At 45.9% G+C, this 16,219-nt stretch overlaps 1 protein-coding gene and 1 non-coding gene across 4 annotated transcripts; both read left to right on the forward strand.

Annotated features, from left to right (window-relative positions):
- The first annotated feature begins 809 nt into the window (after positions 1-809).
- Positions 810-916, forward strand: LOC112204731 (U6 spliceosomal RNA). Its single transcript, XR_002938381.1, has one exon. It is a non-coding gene; the product is annotated as a U6 spliceosomal RNA (small nuclear RNA).
- Positions 917-10,416: 9,500 nt separating this feature from the next.
- Positions 10,417-15,752, forward strand: BAMBI (BMP and activin membrane bound inhibitor). 3 transcript variants are annotated; one of them, XM_016962846.4, is made up of 3 exons: positions 10,417-10,896; positions 14,232-14,519; positions 14,962-15,752. In XM_016962846.4, the coding sequence occupies exons 1-3, from the start codon at positions 10,821-10,823 to the stop codon at positions 15,378-15,380; spliced, it is 783 nt and encodes a 260-aa protein (XP_016818335.3). In that variant the 5' UTR covers positions 10,417-10,820; the 3' UTR covers positions 15,381-15,752. The 3 variants fall into 3 exon arrangements, with proteins under 3 accessions (XP_016818335.3, XP_016818336.3, XP_009456442.3); XM_016962847.4 differs by lacking the exon at positions 10,417-10,896 and adding an exon at positions 10,944-11,291; XM_009458167.5 differs by lacking the exon at positions 10,417-10,896 and adding an exon at positions 10,948-11,267.
- Positions 15,753-16,219: the final 467 nt, after the last annotated feature.

The raw sequence follows: 16,219 nt of genomic DNA on the forward strand, positions 1-16,219 counted from the left end.
CGCAGAGTTGATTTCTGAGGTTGCCTTTCACAGAGCCGAGAAGGGATCTTAGAGGTCATTTTATTAGTCATATTTTACAGGTGACAAAATGAAGTCTAGAGAGGTTTAACAATGTTTGCCCGAAGCCACACACTGGTAAGTGACTAAGCCCCCAAGCTAATGCTGGGCCCCAGGTACAGGAGCCCACCTCGCCACTGCTTCCTTATGTCTGGTTCTGCCTTGGGAACTGGCCTAGGAACAGACTCCCTGCCACCTGCCACAGCCACAGACGTTTTCACGATTCTTTTTTGTATTTTCCAAGTTTTCTACAGTGATCCATTACTTTTACAATCAGAAAACAATCAACTGGTGCAGACGAGGTAGCTCACACCTGTAATTCCAGCACTTTGGGAGTCCCAGGCGGGCGGATTATTTGAGGTTGGGAGTTTGAGACCAGCCCGGACAACATGTCAAAAACCCATCTCTACTAAAAATACAAAACTTAGCTGGGTGTGGGTGGCGTATGCCTGTAGTCCCTTCTTCTCGGGAGGCTGAGGCAGGAGAATCGCTTAACACAGGCAGACGTTGCAGTGAGCTGAGATTGCACTACTGCACTCCAGCCTGGGCGACAGAGTGAGGCATCAACTCAAAAAAAAAAAAAAAAACAAAAACAAAAAAGAAAAGAAAGCAATCAATTGGCCAGATATGGTGACTCAAGCCTGTAATACCAGCGCTTTGGGAGGCTGAGGCAGGAGGATCACTTGAAGCCAGGAGTTTGAGACCAGGCGGGGCATAAAAGCGAGACCCTGTCTCTATTTAAGAAAAAAAAAGTGCTTGCTTTGGCAGCACATATGCTAAAATTGGAAGGATACACAGAAGATTAGCATGGCCCCTGCGCAAGAACGACACGCAAATTCATGAAGCGTTCCATATTTTTATCTGCCAGCCATCACCACCCGATTTTGATTGTATCCTTCCTCCCATCCTTTAATCTGTTCACTGCTTTGTCTGGGGGAGGTGGGGTCGCTGGCTCAGACGTTGGCGTTTGTTCTTTGATGGATGAACGAACACTCCAGTTTTCTTTCCCGTGGAGGTTGTTTCAGCCACAAACCACTTCATTTTGCTGTTTCAATTTCAAAATAAAAGGAAACATATTGAAAAAAAAGAAAGAAAAGAAATCAATCAACCAACCAAACAAACAAAACCCAGTAGTTTTGAAAAACACACCTCACTCATACCAAGGCCAGCCCCTAAAGTCCCTGGGTCTGTTCTCTGAACCTCTAGGTCAGGGAAACTGCTGTTGCATATCTCCTGACTCCTTAAAATTCAGTGACTCAAAGATCCCATTTTGGTCAGAAGTTGAACAACAATAAAACCTTTTCCTATCCTGTCGGCCACATTCACGAACTCTCGGGCTCCCACGCGGTTTATTTTTAAGACGCTGGTTTAAATTTCTCGAGTTACGGGGGGAAGGGTTTGCGGTGGGAGCGAGACTGAGAACCACAGAGCGAACAGGGGCGCATTGGTACCAGGATCGGTACAGGGATGTCTCCAGTTCCTATAGACTCTAGCCTCGGGGGGAGTCTGTCCAGACTACAAGTGTCTGAGCCCGTGTTTTATTTTGAGACAAGTCGGGGTCGCTCAATGAGTCAGCACAGAGGAGGCAGTGGGGGAGACAGACAGCGGCTGGGACGCGCGGGACTGGGGCGCGCCTTGCGCGCTGGGCACCCGAGCTGCGCACGGGCGGCCCGGGGCGGGGGCCCCAGAGAGCCCGGGAGGGCGTGGACCCGGCCGGGGAGGGGCGGGCCCGGGCGCGTCTGGGTTGGGGCTGGATGATGTAAAACAGCGCGGAGCTCCTTGGCGCCTCGGCACCATTACCTTCAATTATCATAATTGGTGCCTCTCTCCAGCGTTTGCATTTCCCCCGAGGGATCTCTCACTAGTTCCCGTTCCTTCTCCTCGCCCTCTCTCGCTCACTCGCTCTCGGCTCCCGATCGCTCTCCCAGCCTCGCCCTCCCCTAGTATCGATCTTTTTGGATGTTCTCCCTGCCTAAAACGGATGCTAATATCTCTTCGATTGAACCGAAATGGCGCTGCGGCTGCTACTTTTCCATTGTCAATAGAAACTTAGAGGGACCCGGGGATCAGCATTTATCTTATACTTAAACTAATTTCTCTAAGTACTTTTCTACTTGTAGTCCAACGAACCGGGAATTAGTAACGATGTGTGGAACCTGGAGTACATTTTCCCGAAACTTCCCGATCTGTCAATAGGAAGGTTAATCTTCCTGGACACCCCCGTCTCCCTCCTCCCACTCTCTTCGCTGGAGTCGTGCTGGCTGATGGGAACGAAAAGACTTCAGATCTGAAAAGGCTTTGATTGTACCTTGAGACATCACCTTGACAAAAATATAAAAACATAGGCTCTTCTCTCTGCACTGTCTGCGTCTTTCAGGGGCTGGACTTCACCTGTCTCCAGAAAAACTGCGGATCTTCAGGTATGACTTGAAGGATTAGTAAAAAGAGAAGTACCAGTGCCCCTTCCCATCATTCCTACAGATCTTTGTTAACATTAGGCAGTCACCTGAAAAAAAAAAAAAAAAAAAAAGGGCAGGTGGATTAGAAGCATTTTGAGGGCAGGAGCCGTTTCAGAAATCTCTTGATCACCCCTAAAAAAAAGGACAGCTCATGAGTAGAGTTCATGGCAAGTGTATCCATAATTAATCAGGATTTTCTTGGGAAATGCTTCCGTTTGAAAGTGAATAAGCAACATCAGACTTCTTCGAAAAATGCCATGGGATAGGAGATGGGTTATCTCAAGGTGTCACGTTGCAGGGTGGAAGATACTTCTTGTGTTTTCCAGCAGACTAGAGGCACGAGTTATGGTTCCATGAGAGCAGCTAAGTTTCTTGCGTAATGATAAGTTAGGCGACCAATTTGTCTCAGCTGATTCTTGGACTATCACCAGTCATGGGAGCAAACGTTTGTTGGCAAGATTCCGCGTTTTTAGAGAGATACTATCACCCTGCCCAGGCTGCAGGCTGACTTGGCAGTAACATTATTTGCACTTCAAATCTTCAGCTCCAGGGAGGAGAAAATCCTGAAACCACCTGGGAAGTCCTGAAGCCATCATAAATACATTCAGATATTACAAATTTTTTCCTTAGACCGATTTCTAAGGAAAATTGGTCACCATTTCTATAGAGATTCACAGTTAACAAAACTTACACGAAGACCTCAAGTTGTACTAGTAGCAATCTCTGGAGCAGGCAGGCTACCAAACACTCTTGTTCTCATTTTATGGGCAAGAAAACTGAGTACCAAGGGGCCAATTGATTGGCTCATAAAAACTCATTGAGTATACTGGGCATGGAGGTTCATGCCTGTGATCCCAGCACTTTGGGAGGCTGAGGCAGGCGAATCACTTGAGGCCAGGAGTTCGAGACCAGCCTGGCCAAAACGGTGAAACCCTGCCTCTATCAAAAATACAAAAGTTATCCAGGCATGGTGGCAAACATCTGTAATCCTAGCCACTCAGGAGGGTGAGGCACGAGAATTGCTTGAACCTGGGAGGTGGAGGCTGCAGTGAGCTCGCTCCACTGCACTTCAGCCTGGGCAATGGAGCAAGACTCTATCTCAAAAAAAATAATAATAATAATAATAATAAAATAAACAACCAGCTTGGGCAACATGGCGAGACCCCGTCTCTACAAAATATTTAAAAATTAGCAGGGTGTGGTGGCATGCACCTGTAGTCCTAGCTACTGGGGAGTCTGAGGTGAGGGGATCACTTGAGCCATGGTGGTGGAGGCTGCAGTGAGCTGAGATTGTGCCAGTGCACTCCAGCCTGGGTGACAGAGCCAGGCCGTCTCAAAAAACACATAAACAAAACATTGAGTAATGGAGTGTGGATACAAATGCAGGACTTCAGTTTCTTACTTTAGTGTTACTTTTTCCTTGCTCTGTTACCCAGGCTGGAGTGCAGTGGTGCGATCTCGGCTCGCTGCAGCCTCCCCATCTCTGGCTCAAGGGATTCTCCAGCCTCAGCCTCCTGAGTAGCTGGGATTACAGGCATGCACCACCACACCCAGCTAATTTTTGTATTTTTAGTAGAGATGGGGTTTCACCATGTTGCCTAGGATGGTCTTGAGCTCCTGGATTCAAGTGATCCACCCTCCTTGGCCTCCCAAAGTGCTGGGATTATAGGTGTGAGCCACCATGCCAGGCCCAGGGAACTCTTTTTATATACTCCTGTGATTTTATGAGGAACAACTGAGTGGTATGGGGTGGAGCCGAGTGGATGGACCTCCAAGGAAACAAGTGACTACTTTGACCCTTTGGCTGTAATATTGATGGATTTTGCTCATGTATTCCATACAGACTGGCAAGCAATGTCATTGCTCATAGACATTGCATCATGGGCATCTTGCCTGCTCCTCCCCCCAGCCACTATATGTGGAAAATGCCAGGTTGACTATTCACTCCAAATACTCATCTTTCTCAAGAAACTAATAAAAAGCTCTGCTCGTTGCCATGGCCCCACTAAGAAGACAAGACGTTCAAGATTGTTGTATATTAAAAATAATCCAGGAGTTCAAAATGGTCCTGGACTCTGGAAAGTCCTGTACTCTGCAAGGTTCTGAGTCTTCAGTCTGTTTAAAATGGGCTGTCTTCAAGTGGCTACATTAAGTTATTTTAGATGATAGCAAACACTCAAGTGATAAAGTCACACAGAAGTAATAATATGAAGGAATGATTTTTTTTTTTTTTTTTTGAGACAGAGTCTCACTCTGTTGTCCAGGCTGGAGTGCAGTGGCGCAATCTTGGCTCACAGTAACCTCCGCCTCCTGGAGATTCTCCTGCTTCAGCCTCCCCAGTAGCTGGGATTACAGGCATGTGCCACGATGCTCGGCTAATTTTTATATTTTTGGTAGAGATGGGGTTTCACCATATTGGCCAGGTTGTTCTCAAACTCCTGACCTCAAGTTATCCATCTGCCTCAGCTTCTCAAAGTGCTGGGATTACAGGCATGAACCACCATGCCTGGCTTGGAGGAATGATCTTAATTCCACTCACTAATCACTTCTCAGCCTTTTGGCTAAGGTCAAAATTCACTCACTAATATTTTTCTTTTCTTTTGAGATGGTCTCTCTCTGTTGCCCAGACTGAAGTGTGGTGGTGTGATCTTAGCTCACTGCAGCCTGGAACGCCTGGGCTCCAGTAATCCTCCTACTTTAGCCTCCCAAGTAGCTGAGACTACAGGCCTCTGCTACTGGGCTTGCTGGTCTCAAACTCCTGAACTCATGTGATCCTCCCACCTCAGCCTCCCAAAGTGCTGGAATTACAGGTGTGAGCCTCTGAGCCTGGCCTACTTTATTTTTCTTTATAGGTGAATTAACTTTATATAATATGACATGCTTTATGGTGCCAGCCTGCCCATATCTCTTTCTGTGTGTTCTTTCTGGCTCACACCCTTGCTGAGAGCAGTACCCAGGTTTTATATTAGCCAGAACCCTATCCAAGCCCAAGAGATCACAGACTGAGTATTTGGGGATGGTGTCTCCGTAAGCTGAACAAACGACTGTGATAGTTTGCAGTAGTGATAGAAGGTGAAACCATCTCTTGGGTAGTATCTCTCTGTATAGGAGACTTATGCTTGGACAAAAAAAAAAAGCAGAAATTATGAGAGTAAAAACTACAAATAAGGAGAGGATGACAGCCCACTGGCAAAGAGGTGAGAAGCAAAGACAACCCTGAGAAAAAGAGGCCCAAGTCTCTGGCTTCTGGCTCCAGGAAGGTTGGCTCCCCGAGCTGATAAGTGGTGCTTGTCAATCACCAGTTAGTAGTAACCATACCATAAGCCTATTTTGTCCATACCACATACCCCTCCTAAATTAATCTTTAGTGTGTCTCTCTTCCTTTTAATTAAGCAAGTTGACCAACGATGTACTATAAATGTTTTATTTTTATTTATTTATTTATTTATTTATTTGCTATTATGTTCTGGCCACTGTCATCGTTTTTATTTCATAATAATTCCTGAGAAAATAACTAACTATATAGTATTTGTTTTATCATTTACAAAGTATCAAGACACACATTATATTTGATGTGTGAGTTCAAGCCATGAAATAAAATGCCAGCCAAACGTGCATATCTTCAAATATTTAATGCATTTTAACGAGATTTATGGGCAGAGGTTATGAAGAGAGTACACCCTAAGTGAGGTCATCAATGAACACAATTCTTGTTCTTATCCTTGGTATTAAGGGAAGAACTTCTGATGCACTTTTCTCAGATTGAATAATCTTCATTTGTTCTATCTGGTCACCTAACAAATAAGCTCCTATTCTGCTATGCTATGAATCCCTTAAACACAAAGAACTCTCTGATAAGATAGTCAAGCTCACACCTGTAATCCCAGCTACTTGGGAGGCTAAGGTGGGAGGGTCACTCGAGGCTAGAAGTTTGGGACCAGCCTGGGCAACATAAGGAGACTCTGTCTCAACAAAAAGTATAGAAATTAGCCCCATGCAGTGGGGAGCACCTACGGTCTTAGCTACTTGGGAGGCTGGGGCCAGTGGTTCGAGGCTACAGTGAGCTATGATTGCAGCGCTGTACTCCAGCCTGAGTAACAGAGGGAGACCTTCGTCTCTAAAAAAGCAAAAGCAAAACCAAGTAACTCTCTACTCTCCCATTCACAATTTAGTGCCATTTAGTTAAATGTTTAGCCTATAATTTCAAAGACATCATTTAAAATCTTTAAAACATCTATATGGCCAGCATGGTGGCTCACACCTATAATCCCAGCACTTTTGGAGGCTCAGGCAGGAGGATTGCTTGAGCCCAGGAATTCTGAGACCAGCCTAGGTAACATAGGGAGACCACCATCTCTACAAAAAAATTAAAAAATTAGTCGGGCATGGTGGCTCGCGCCTATATATATACATATATATCTCCCATGGATAAATTGTATCTTGAATGCTGTTTGAAGGTAATAAAAAACTATTATACTGTTTAACGGTTTCAGTTAGGTCTAGAATCAGTTTTCTGTTCTTGGGTATAGAGAGCTTGTTCCTAGGTATTTTCGGAATCCCTTTGTAGATGTAAAAAGAATTTTGGTCGTTGATTTCATTTCTTGCTTTAAACTTCAAAAGGACAGTAGATTGTACTATTTTTTTTCCCTCTACTTATCAACCTACATGTAGGAAAGTAATAACTGAATTATGTGCAAAGCATAAGTAAAATTCTCTAGAGAAGCAATTTTCCTTAAGAATCTTAAACTGAATTAAAATTGTTGCCTATTCTCTCAACTATTGATATGGCCTTATGATTGACACATTATCCCTAAACTGATTTTGATATTCTACATTGATTCAAACACTCTGATTCATTTACTTGAAAAGTCCATGTCTTCCCCAGAACCATTAGATAAAGTGCGGACTTGTTTCTCTTTAATTTCTGGTCATTTAGAAAGTTTGCCCATTAATAATAAAAACAAAATAGTTGAAATCATTGTCTAAAAAATGGATCCCAAGTTCTTATTCAGAATTGGACTTGGAACAAAAAAAATATATACAACCTGGAGTGCTCAAAGTCAACATTAATTCAATAAAATACAAATATCTTAGTTTGGTTTCTTTGGGTTGCAAGGAAAAGAACCTTAAGTAAAAAGGGGACTTCATTAAGGTTACTGAGTTAACCTAAGGACAAGAAGTGAGGCTGAGTGCCTGGAAATCCATTTAGATTTATGTATTTGCCACTTTGCATATCTTCATTATTTTTCTTCCTCTGCAGACAGGTGGACTACAGCTGCCCCAAAGCAAAATTTTTATGTCTCCCGTGAAATGACCTCAAGGGACTGAGCAGCATGTCTGCTCAAAGACACAGAAGAGAGAATCTAACTGACCTAACCTGGGTCATGTGACTAGCTATGGCCAGAGATTAGGAGATCAGAGTCTCCTAATCAGGTTGCCAACGCCCACTCCGGGAAAAGGGACATTCTCTGACTTGGGCTGGGAGACACTCAGAAAGTATCTACTAGAATGCAACTTTCACCAACACATTCCCCAGACCCCTTCCATTAAATAAGTATTTATCTGCATCAAAGGGAAGTATAGTTCATTTCTGATACGTCTCTGTTCACTTCTTCACATTTTATGCTGCAATCACAAAGACTTGCTTGTCATCCCAACTACCTGTTCGCTGCTTACCACTCCTACTCACCTACACAATCATATTTCATGCCTAAGTCCTGTGGTCCTCTGTGCTTGTAATGGTCTTCTTCCAATCCTTAATGTCATTGCTTCTAGACTTTACCGGCTCTCTTTACCTTCCTAGGCTAGTTAACCTCTTTCTTTTAGGCATTGTAACATCATGCACATAAATCTCCATTATTGTCCAGCTCCATTGTTTTGAGATTTACTATCTAGTTTCTGACATCTTTATAACCCCAGACATTGCAAGCCTCGCCTATGGTGGGAGGCCAGGTTGAACGAACATACCCTGAAAGTTTCCTTTTAGCTAATAATTGACTCTCTAAAAGAGAGTGTAATCATTACATAAAAAGTATTGTCCTCTGGGCGCGGTGGCTCACGCCTGTAAATCCCAGCACTTTGGGAGCCCGAGGCGGGCGGATCACGAGGTCGGAAGTTCGAGAGCAGCCTGACCAACATGGCGAAACCTCGTCTCTATAAAAATACAGAAATTAGCCAGTCGTGGAGACAGGTGCCTGTAATCCCAGCTACTCAGGAGGCTGAGGCAGGAGAATCGCTTGAACCCGGGAGGCGGAAGGTTGCAGTGAGCCGAGATCGCGCCACTGTACTCCAGCCTGGGCGACAGTGCCAGACTCGTCTCAAAAAAAAAAAAAAAAAAAAAATCTTGTCTGCATAAAACCCTTACAACTGTTAACTTGTCAAGGTTCTAGTAGCCAGGAAGTTCTAATCAAACTCGGCCCCAGGACTGCCTTGTCAGCACGCCCCTTGAGAAACTTGTCTGAGAAACCTGCTGTTTACCTGGTGCCCTAACCAGTTTAATTTTCTTTTAAAACTTCTACTGGATTTCTCCTTCTCTCCTTTTAGATGCAATTTTGATCTAGAGAAGTAATGGTCTGAGCATCAGTTTATGAAATTATTTTATTTTTCTGCACATAAACATTATTTTTCAAAGACAATTTCATTAACTACATCCTGCAGCTCTGCAGACTTTCAACAACTTTAAAAGGTTAGGCGTTTGAGATATGTTCGCCTTGACTTTCAGTCCTCACGACATATGTACATTTTTCTTAGTCTTAAAGCTCATGTCTGCACTCTAGTCCTAAAGGATTTGTCTTTATAATTCTCACCTTAGCATGAAATGTGCTTCTCTTTCTTTCCTTCCCCACCCCCCACCCCCTTTTGACATATCCGGTAGGGAAGCTCTGGCAGATTCTCAAGAAGAATTTTGCAAATGGTCGACTTTTGTTCATCTCAGGTTTTGGAGGGAGAGGATAGAAGAACATTCCCTCAGATAATGAGTTTTAAGCTTAATTCCTTCCAAAGAGGAGGGGAAACAAAACTACAGCAAGACCACCTTGAGTACCTTGGGAAGGGCAGCCCCGCGATCCCTAATAAATGAATTAGCATCTCAAGGAGGAGATCACTGCGGGGCTGATATTGATCAGGGTCAGCCGGCGTGTTTGCCAGCCATTGTTTGGGGGGTGGTTAATTGAGTGTCAGTCTCGGCCAGTGTCGTCTCGTTGGCGCCGGGTGCTTTTGGATTTGCTAATTTTCGTTAAGTGTCTCTAGCCGGCTACTCGTCCCGCGTACCCGGGAGAACCTAGCGGCTCCTAACGGATCAACAGTCGGTCTGTCTGGGCTTTATTGATCCCATGGCGGGCAGCTCGAGGCGGACACGCTGAGGGGGTGGGGGGCGAAGGCTGAATGCAGACCCCAGCGCTGGGCCGCCTCCCCCGGGCTCCCACCCGAACCCTCCTCCGCCACCTGCACAGGCCGGGGCATTGTCACTCGCCCCTGGGGGCTCCAGAAAACGCAGTGCGGCCGGGGAGGACGACCACACCGACCCCCTGCGTGTTTCGGGGGGCACCCAAAAGAAGCCCCGCGCTGGGGAACGCTGACCACCCGAGGCTGAGCCGTCAGGGTCTCGGAGGCGGGTTCCCGAGCCGGTCCCGGGGCTGGGCTCCCCCGGCGCCTCGCGAAGGTCACTGACGCGCAGGCCTCCGCAAGGGGGAGCGCGGGAGACGGCAGCGCACCAGCCGGGCGCCCCAGCTGGGCGCCCCAGACGCCGGCGCCGCTCGGAGCCGCCGGGCAGGTCCCTCAGCGCTCGCGTCTGGGCCCGCCCCCCGCTGCGGGGCGGATTGACAGGAGCCCGGCGGCCAATCGGACGCCGTGGGGCGGGGCGAGGCGGGGCGGTGCAGGCCGGCTCCAGGCGCGGGGCGCTATTTACGGCGCGGAGCCGGCGAGACCTGGGCTGGTGCGGGCGGGAGCTGCGGCGGATACCCTTGCTCGCTGGGGAGACCCTACTCTCTTCGCTGAAAACGGCCGCTAGCGGGGACTGAAGGCGGGGAGCCCACCCCCGGCCCGGGGCTAGCGTGCGTCACTAGAGTCGAGAGGGGCAAGGGAGCCGGTGGCCGCCGAGGGGGGACCGGGAAACTTTTCTGGGCTCCTGGGCGCGCCCTGTAGCCGCGCTCCATGCTCCGGCAGCGGCCCGAAACCCAGCCCCGCCGCTGACGGCGCCCGCCGCTCCGGGCAGGGCCCATGCCCTGCGCGCTCCGGGGGTCGTAGGCTGCCGCCGAGCCGGGGCTCCGGAAGCCGGCGGGGGCGCCGCGGCCGTGCGGGGCGTCAATGGATCGCCACTCCAGCTACATCTTCATCTGGCTGCAGCTGGAGCTCTGCGCCATGGCCGTGCTGCTCACCAAAGGTGGGTGCCGGGGGCGCACGGGGCCCGGGGTCCCGTCCCCGCCGCGGGGCTTTGGAGCCGGCTGCAGAGGCTTTGTTAGCGGCGGGCGAGGCTCCCTCCTGCGCCGGAGCCGCAGGTCGCGACAAGTTGCTGTGTTCTTAGAAGTCGCGGCGGTGGCCTGGCGCGTGGATGCGGACTCCAATCTAAGGGCAGGCGCTGATCAGAGGGTCCTCCTGGCTCTGCCTGCGGGGAGCGGCGCGTTTGCAGCCCAGCGGGGAGCGGGGCCGGCGTCTCGGCCTCGACGCCGCCGCTTCCGCACCCTGGGGGCCCGGGCGGCCGGGAGGAATCGCAGATCCTGGCCTGTAGCTGCCGCGTGCCCTCAGCGTGTCTGTGTGAGTGCCTCAGGATGTATTTCTGTGAGTGTGTTTCTGAGTCTCAGTATCCCTAAATGCATTTTTGTGTCTCTGAGTGTCGTTGTGTTTCTGAAAGTGTGTCTGAACCTCTGTATCACTCAGCGTATCTCTGTGTCTCTTTGAATGTATCTCTGAATGCATTTCTGTGTCTCTTTCTGAGTCTTTGTGTCTCTGAATGTGTGAGTCTCTGTATCTCTGATCTTGAGTGTGTCTTTCTGAATGCATTTCTGTGTTTGTCTCTAAGTGTCTTTGTATCTCTGAATGTGCATCTGAGTCTCTGTGTGAGTGTGTTTCTGCGTACATCTCTCTGTGTGCGAGCGAGTGTGTGGGTCTCCCTGAGAGTTTAGGTGTCCGAGGTGTGCAGAAGTGTGTGTTGTGTTGCTTTTCAGTAGCCGGGAGGAGTAGGCTCTGTCAGCGTCTCACTCCCACTCACCTCATATTTTACAAACAGGACCAAAAAAAAAAAAAAAAAAAAAAAGGCAGCGGGTCAGTTTCTTCTTTCCTCTGCAGGCTTTCACCTTTTAGAAAGAAATAACCCGAACTGTCTCCGAATTTCAAGGTTCTCCTCACCTCCCTGCTATGAAATCTACCTACTGTTCTGTGAACAGATAATTTTTTTAAGTAGGAAGCACTGTTTAGTCTTTGCAGCCCCCTACTTCTCTTTAATTGCTATGTAGCAGGCATGAGGTTAAAGCATAAGCTAGCCCAGCGAGGATGATGTGCTACAGTATTTATTTATTTTGGAAGGAAGGGTGTAATTAACCCTAAATAACAGCCCTTGTGGCTTGCAGAGGGGAGCCTCCTGGCCCTATCAAAGGCGGGCAGAACAGGGAGGGACTGAGGCTGACATGAAGTCACAGATACCGAAACTATGTGCCTGATAATGATATAATTAGGGGATCAGAGATTTCTGACGGCTGCGGACTTCAAAAGCTTTAAAAGAAGCCAGCAGTCTCTCCTGTAGCCGTCTTGACTAAAGCAGACATTTTTGTTTAATCACTACATACAGTAACGAGAAGGGGGCAGAAACAGAAGGGCATTGTTCCACAGTTTCAAAATACCAGTCCCCTTTCTGGCCTTTTGCATGCCACAGGAAGAAACTTTATGAACGACAGAAATATAGTTTTAATACAGTGGTACAAAAGTCCATTCTCCTTGCTTAAAATGTGGCTCCAATTAAAAAAAAAAAAAGGTAGTTAGAACTTTCCCAGTTACCTGTCAAAATTTTATTAGGCTGTTTTTAGGTCATTGAAAATACAGTATTTTAAATAGGCTCTCATAAACATTTAAGCAGCATTTTACTTGTATTCAGTCTTCCTTTTCTGTACAAGGTCTGAAGCTAATAGGGTCAAAATGGGCTTTTAATCTGTTTTATTTATACTTTAAATCTATATATGGAATTTGTCAAACTAGGGATATGTAGTCATCACCCCAGAAGACTGTTGAGCTTTATGTGGAAAATAAAGTGAGCTCGGAGGGAGGAGGAGAAAGAGCAGAGAAGTGGTTCTGCAAAGCAAGGTTCTTACTTGAAGCAGAGAAGGAACTTGGGCCCAACCGCAGGATGGCGAGTGCAGATTTAGGAGCAAGACCCCTAGCTTTGGACTGTTAAGGGTTGCCAAAGATCTGTGTTTAGCGGGCTGGTTTTCCTTAGAACCGAAGCATTAGCAGCGTCCGGTGAAAACTGAGCATACCATACCGTGGTCTGGAATTTGGAGAGATAATTAAATGAGACACCTTACTGGGGCCTTCAGAGAGAGGGGGAAGAATAAAGGTGTAAGGGTGGGAAGAGGTTTGTAAAACAGCAGATCCCGGTGTTTAATTTCAGAGTGGAGGTTTCGGATCTTCAGACAGGAAACTGGAAGAGGCGTGTGCATTAGTTTAGTTTACTCGCTGTGGCATGTGACAGCGACCAGGGTCCACTAGGTGGATATTGTATTAGTGAGAACTTTAAGACCCAGATTATTTCAACGAGAAACTGATATTAAAGCCTCCAATCTTGCCCTGCGACAAAATGTGAACGGAGCCATGCAACTCACAAAATAAGTTTTTATAAAGGAAACTTTTAATCACTTCCTGTAGAAAATTTGAGGTTTCCTTAAGGATTTTTCATTCAACCAGCAGAGGATTTTCAGTTTCAGTGTTTCCCCTTTTAGATCACATGTCGAATTACATGTAAAACTTGTGAGGAGGAGGAGGAGGAGGAGAAGTTAGCCTTGCAGTTTTATACTCCCCCCACCTTTTATGACTTTCCATTTGGGCTGAAAGAAATTGACTTTGGCAAGCAAACCACTAATTGTAAACTGCCTAGTTCCTGTTTTACAATATACTGACTAAAAGCTCCTCTGCATGAAAAGATCTTTATAGGCAAAAAGTTTGCCTTTTCTAGAGAGGTTGCAAATAGCTGCCTAGTTTCATAGTTTTAAAACCTCCTGACCTGGGCAGTTTCTAGATTGTCGTGTTTCTAGTTAATAACTTTATAAGGTGTTAGCTAAAGCTCTTAACTCTTGGCGCAGTCCTGTGGGATAGTAAACAATTCAGTAGTTCCGATCAAATATTTATACTGACAAAATCAAAAAGCCTAACATTTTTATGTTGTATGGTCATGTAGGATTAAAATGAATAAATAATGTGTTATACCTTATGGTAGGAGAAATTATACTCATCATTACTATTTCCTTCAAAAAGCAAAAGTTTTTTTAAAATGACTCTAAACTCCTCAGAAACCTGCTATTGGGATTACTACATTGCCAAAATGACGTTTAACTGGATTGAAACTTACGCACTGGCTGCAGGAAGGGCTTCTCCAGGCTCTGTAGGCTGGAGCCCTCAGCTTGGTTGATCTAAAAGTTTCATGCCTTTGAATTTGGGATTTAGCAGTTGCCTAAATAGTTGCTTTATCTGGTTTCTGGAGCAGAGTTTGAGGTGGTTTCTCATTGTTTTCAGGTGAAATTCGATGCTACTGTGATGCTGCCCACTGTGTAGCCACTGGTTATATGTGTAAATCTGAGCTCAGCGCCTGCTTCTCTAGACTTCTTGATCCTCAGAACTCAAATTCCCCACTCACCCATGGCTGCCTGGACTCTCTTGCAAGCACGACAGACATCTGCCAAGCCAAACAGGCCCGAAACCACTCTGGCACCACCATGCCCACATTGGAATGCTGTCATGAAGACATGTGCAATTACAGAGGGCTGCACGATGTTCTCTCTCCTCCCAGGGGTGAGGCCTCAGGTAGGTGGAAGCCGTTTCTAACCAATATGCCTGCCTGAACTATAAGACCTGTGACAGCCACGACTTTGTATGTCTACTATTGATTTTGTTGTTAATGTAATTAGAGACACCAGAGGGAGAAGCCTGGCTGGATGCAAAGATGCATCTTGATTGAGTGGCTTTTATGTCTGTCTGAGCATTAGATGTCTGTCTACATAATAGGTTTTGCCTGTTTTTTCAACATTTTGAAGACATTAAAAGGCCATTACATCTCAGTAATGACAGTCTGTAAACAAATGCGTTTGTAAGCTTCTTTAGATAGTTTTGCCATGTTTTCTAAATATCGTTGATTTAATTGTAAGCTTCTTTTTAATGGAATTCTTGGTTAAAATGAATTGATGATTATGAATATCCCTAGGAGGAGTTAGCATGGAGTTTGATCATTTTCTTTGTACTCCTTTAGGACAAGGAAACAGGTATCAGCATGATGGTAGCAGAAACCTTATCACCAAGGTGCAGGAGCTGACTTCTTCCAAAGAGTTGTGGTTCCGGGCAGCGGTCATTGCCGTGCCCATTGCTGGAGGGCTGATTTTAGTGTTGCTTATTATGTTGGCCCTGAGGATGCTTCGAAGTGAAAATAAGAGGCTGCAGGATCAGCGGCAACAGATGCTCTCCCGTTTGCACTACAGCTTTCACGGACACCATTCCAAAAAGGGGCAGGTTGCAAAGTTAGACTTGGAATGCATGGTGCCGGTCAGTGGGCACGAGAACTGCTGTCTGACCTGTGATAAAATGAGACAAGCAGACCTCAGCAATGATAAGATCCTCTCGCTTGTTCACTGGGGCATGTACAGTGGGCACGGGAAGCTGGAATTTGTATGACGGAGTCTTATCTGAACTACACTTACTGAACAGCTTGAAGGCCTTTTGAGTTCTGCTGGACAGGAGCACTTTATCTGAAGACAAACTCATTTAATCATCTTTGAGAGAGACAAAATGACCTCTGCAAACAGAATCTTGGATATTTCTTCTGAAGGATTATTTGCACAGACTTAAATACAGTTAAATGTGTTATTTGCTTTAAAATTATAAAAAGCAAAGAGAAGACTTTGTACACACTGTCACCAGGGTTATTTGCATCCAAGGGAGCTGGAATTGAGTACCTAAATAAACAAAAATGTGCCCTATGTAAGCTTCTACATCTTGATTTATTGTAAAGATTTAAAAGAAATATATATTTTGTCTGAAATTTAATAGTGTCTTTCATAAATTTAACTGGGAAGTGTGAGACAGTACATGTTAATTATACAAATGGCCATTTGCTGTTAATAATTTGTTCTCAACTCTAGGATGTGGCTTGATTTTTTTTTTTCTCTTTTCTTTTTTAAACAAGACCAAGATCTTGCTTATTCTTCCATGTGCCTGTGTAATTTTCTTACAGTGTGGAGTTTCTAAATATATACTGACCATCTTTTAGTGTCTTACCCACATTCTGGTTATAGGATAACTCTGGTTTTAGCTTTCATCTAAGAAGGAGATCTGGAATTTATGTGTACCAGGTCAGATATGATTGATCAATTTCTGGAGTTGACTTAGCAAAGGTCATTTTGATCCAGGTGTTCTGGAATACCTTTTCCAATGTGTATACCTCCACCCAAAAAAGAAAAAAAAACCAACTAAACAACTTTCTTTGTTCAAGTCAGTCACTGTCTCCTTTTACT

This window comes from Pan troglodytes, chromosome 8 (assembly GCF_028858775.2).
Source record: "Pan troglodytes isolate AG18354 chromosome 8, NHGRI_mPanTro3-v2.0_pri, whole genome shotgun sequence".
Taxonomy (NCBI): Eukaryota; Metazoa; Chordata; class Mammalia; order Primates; family Hominidae; genus Pan; species Pan troglodytes.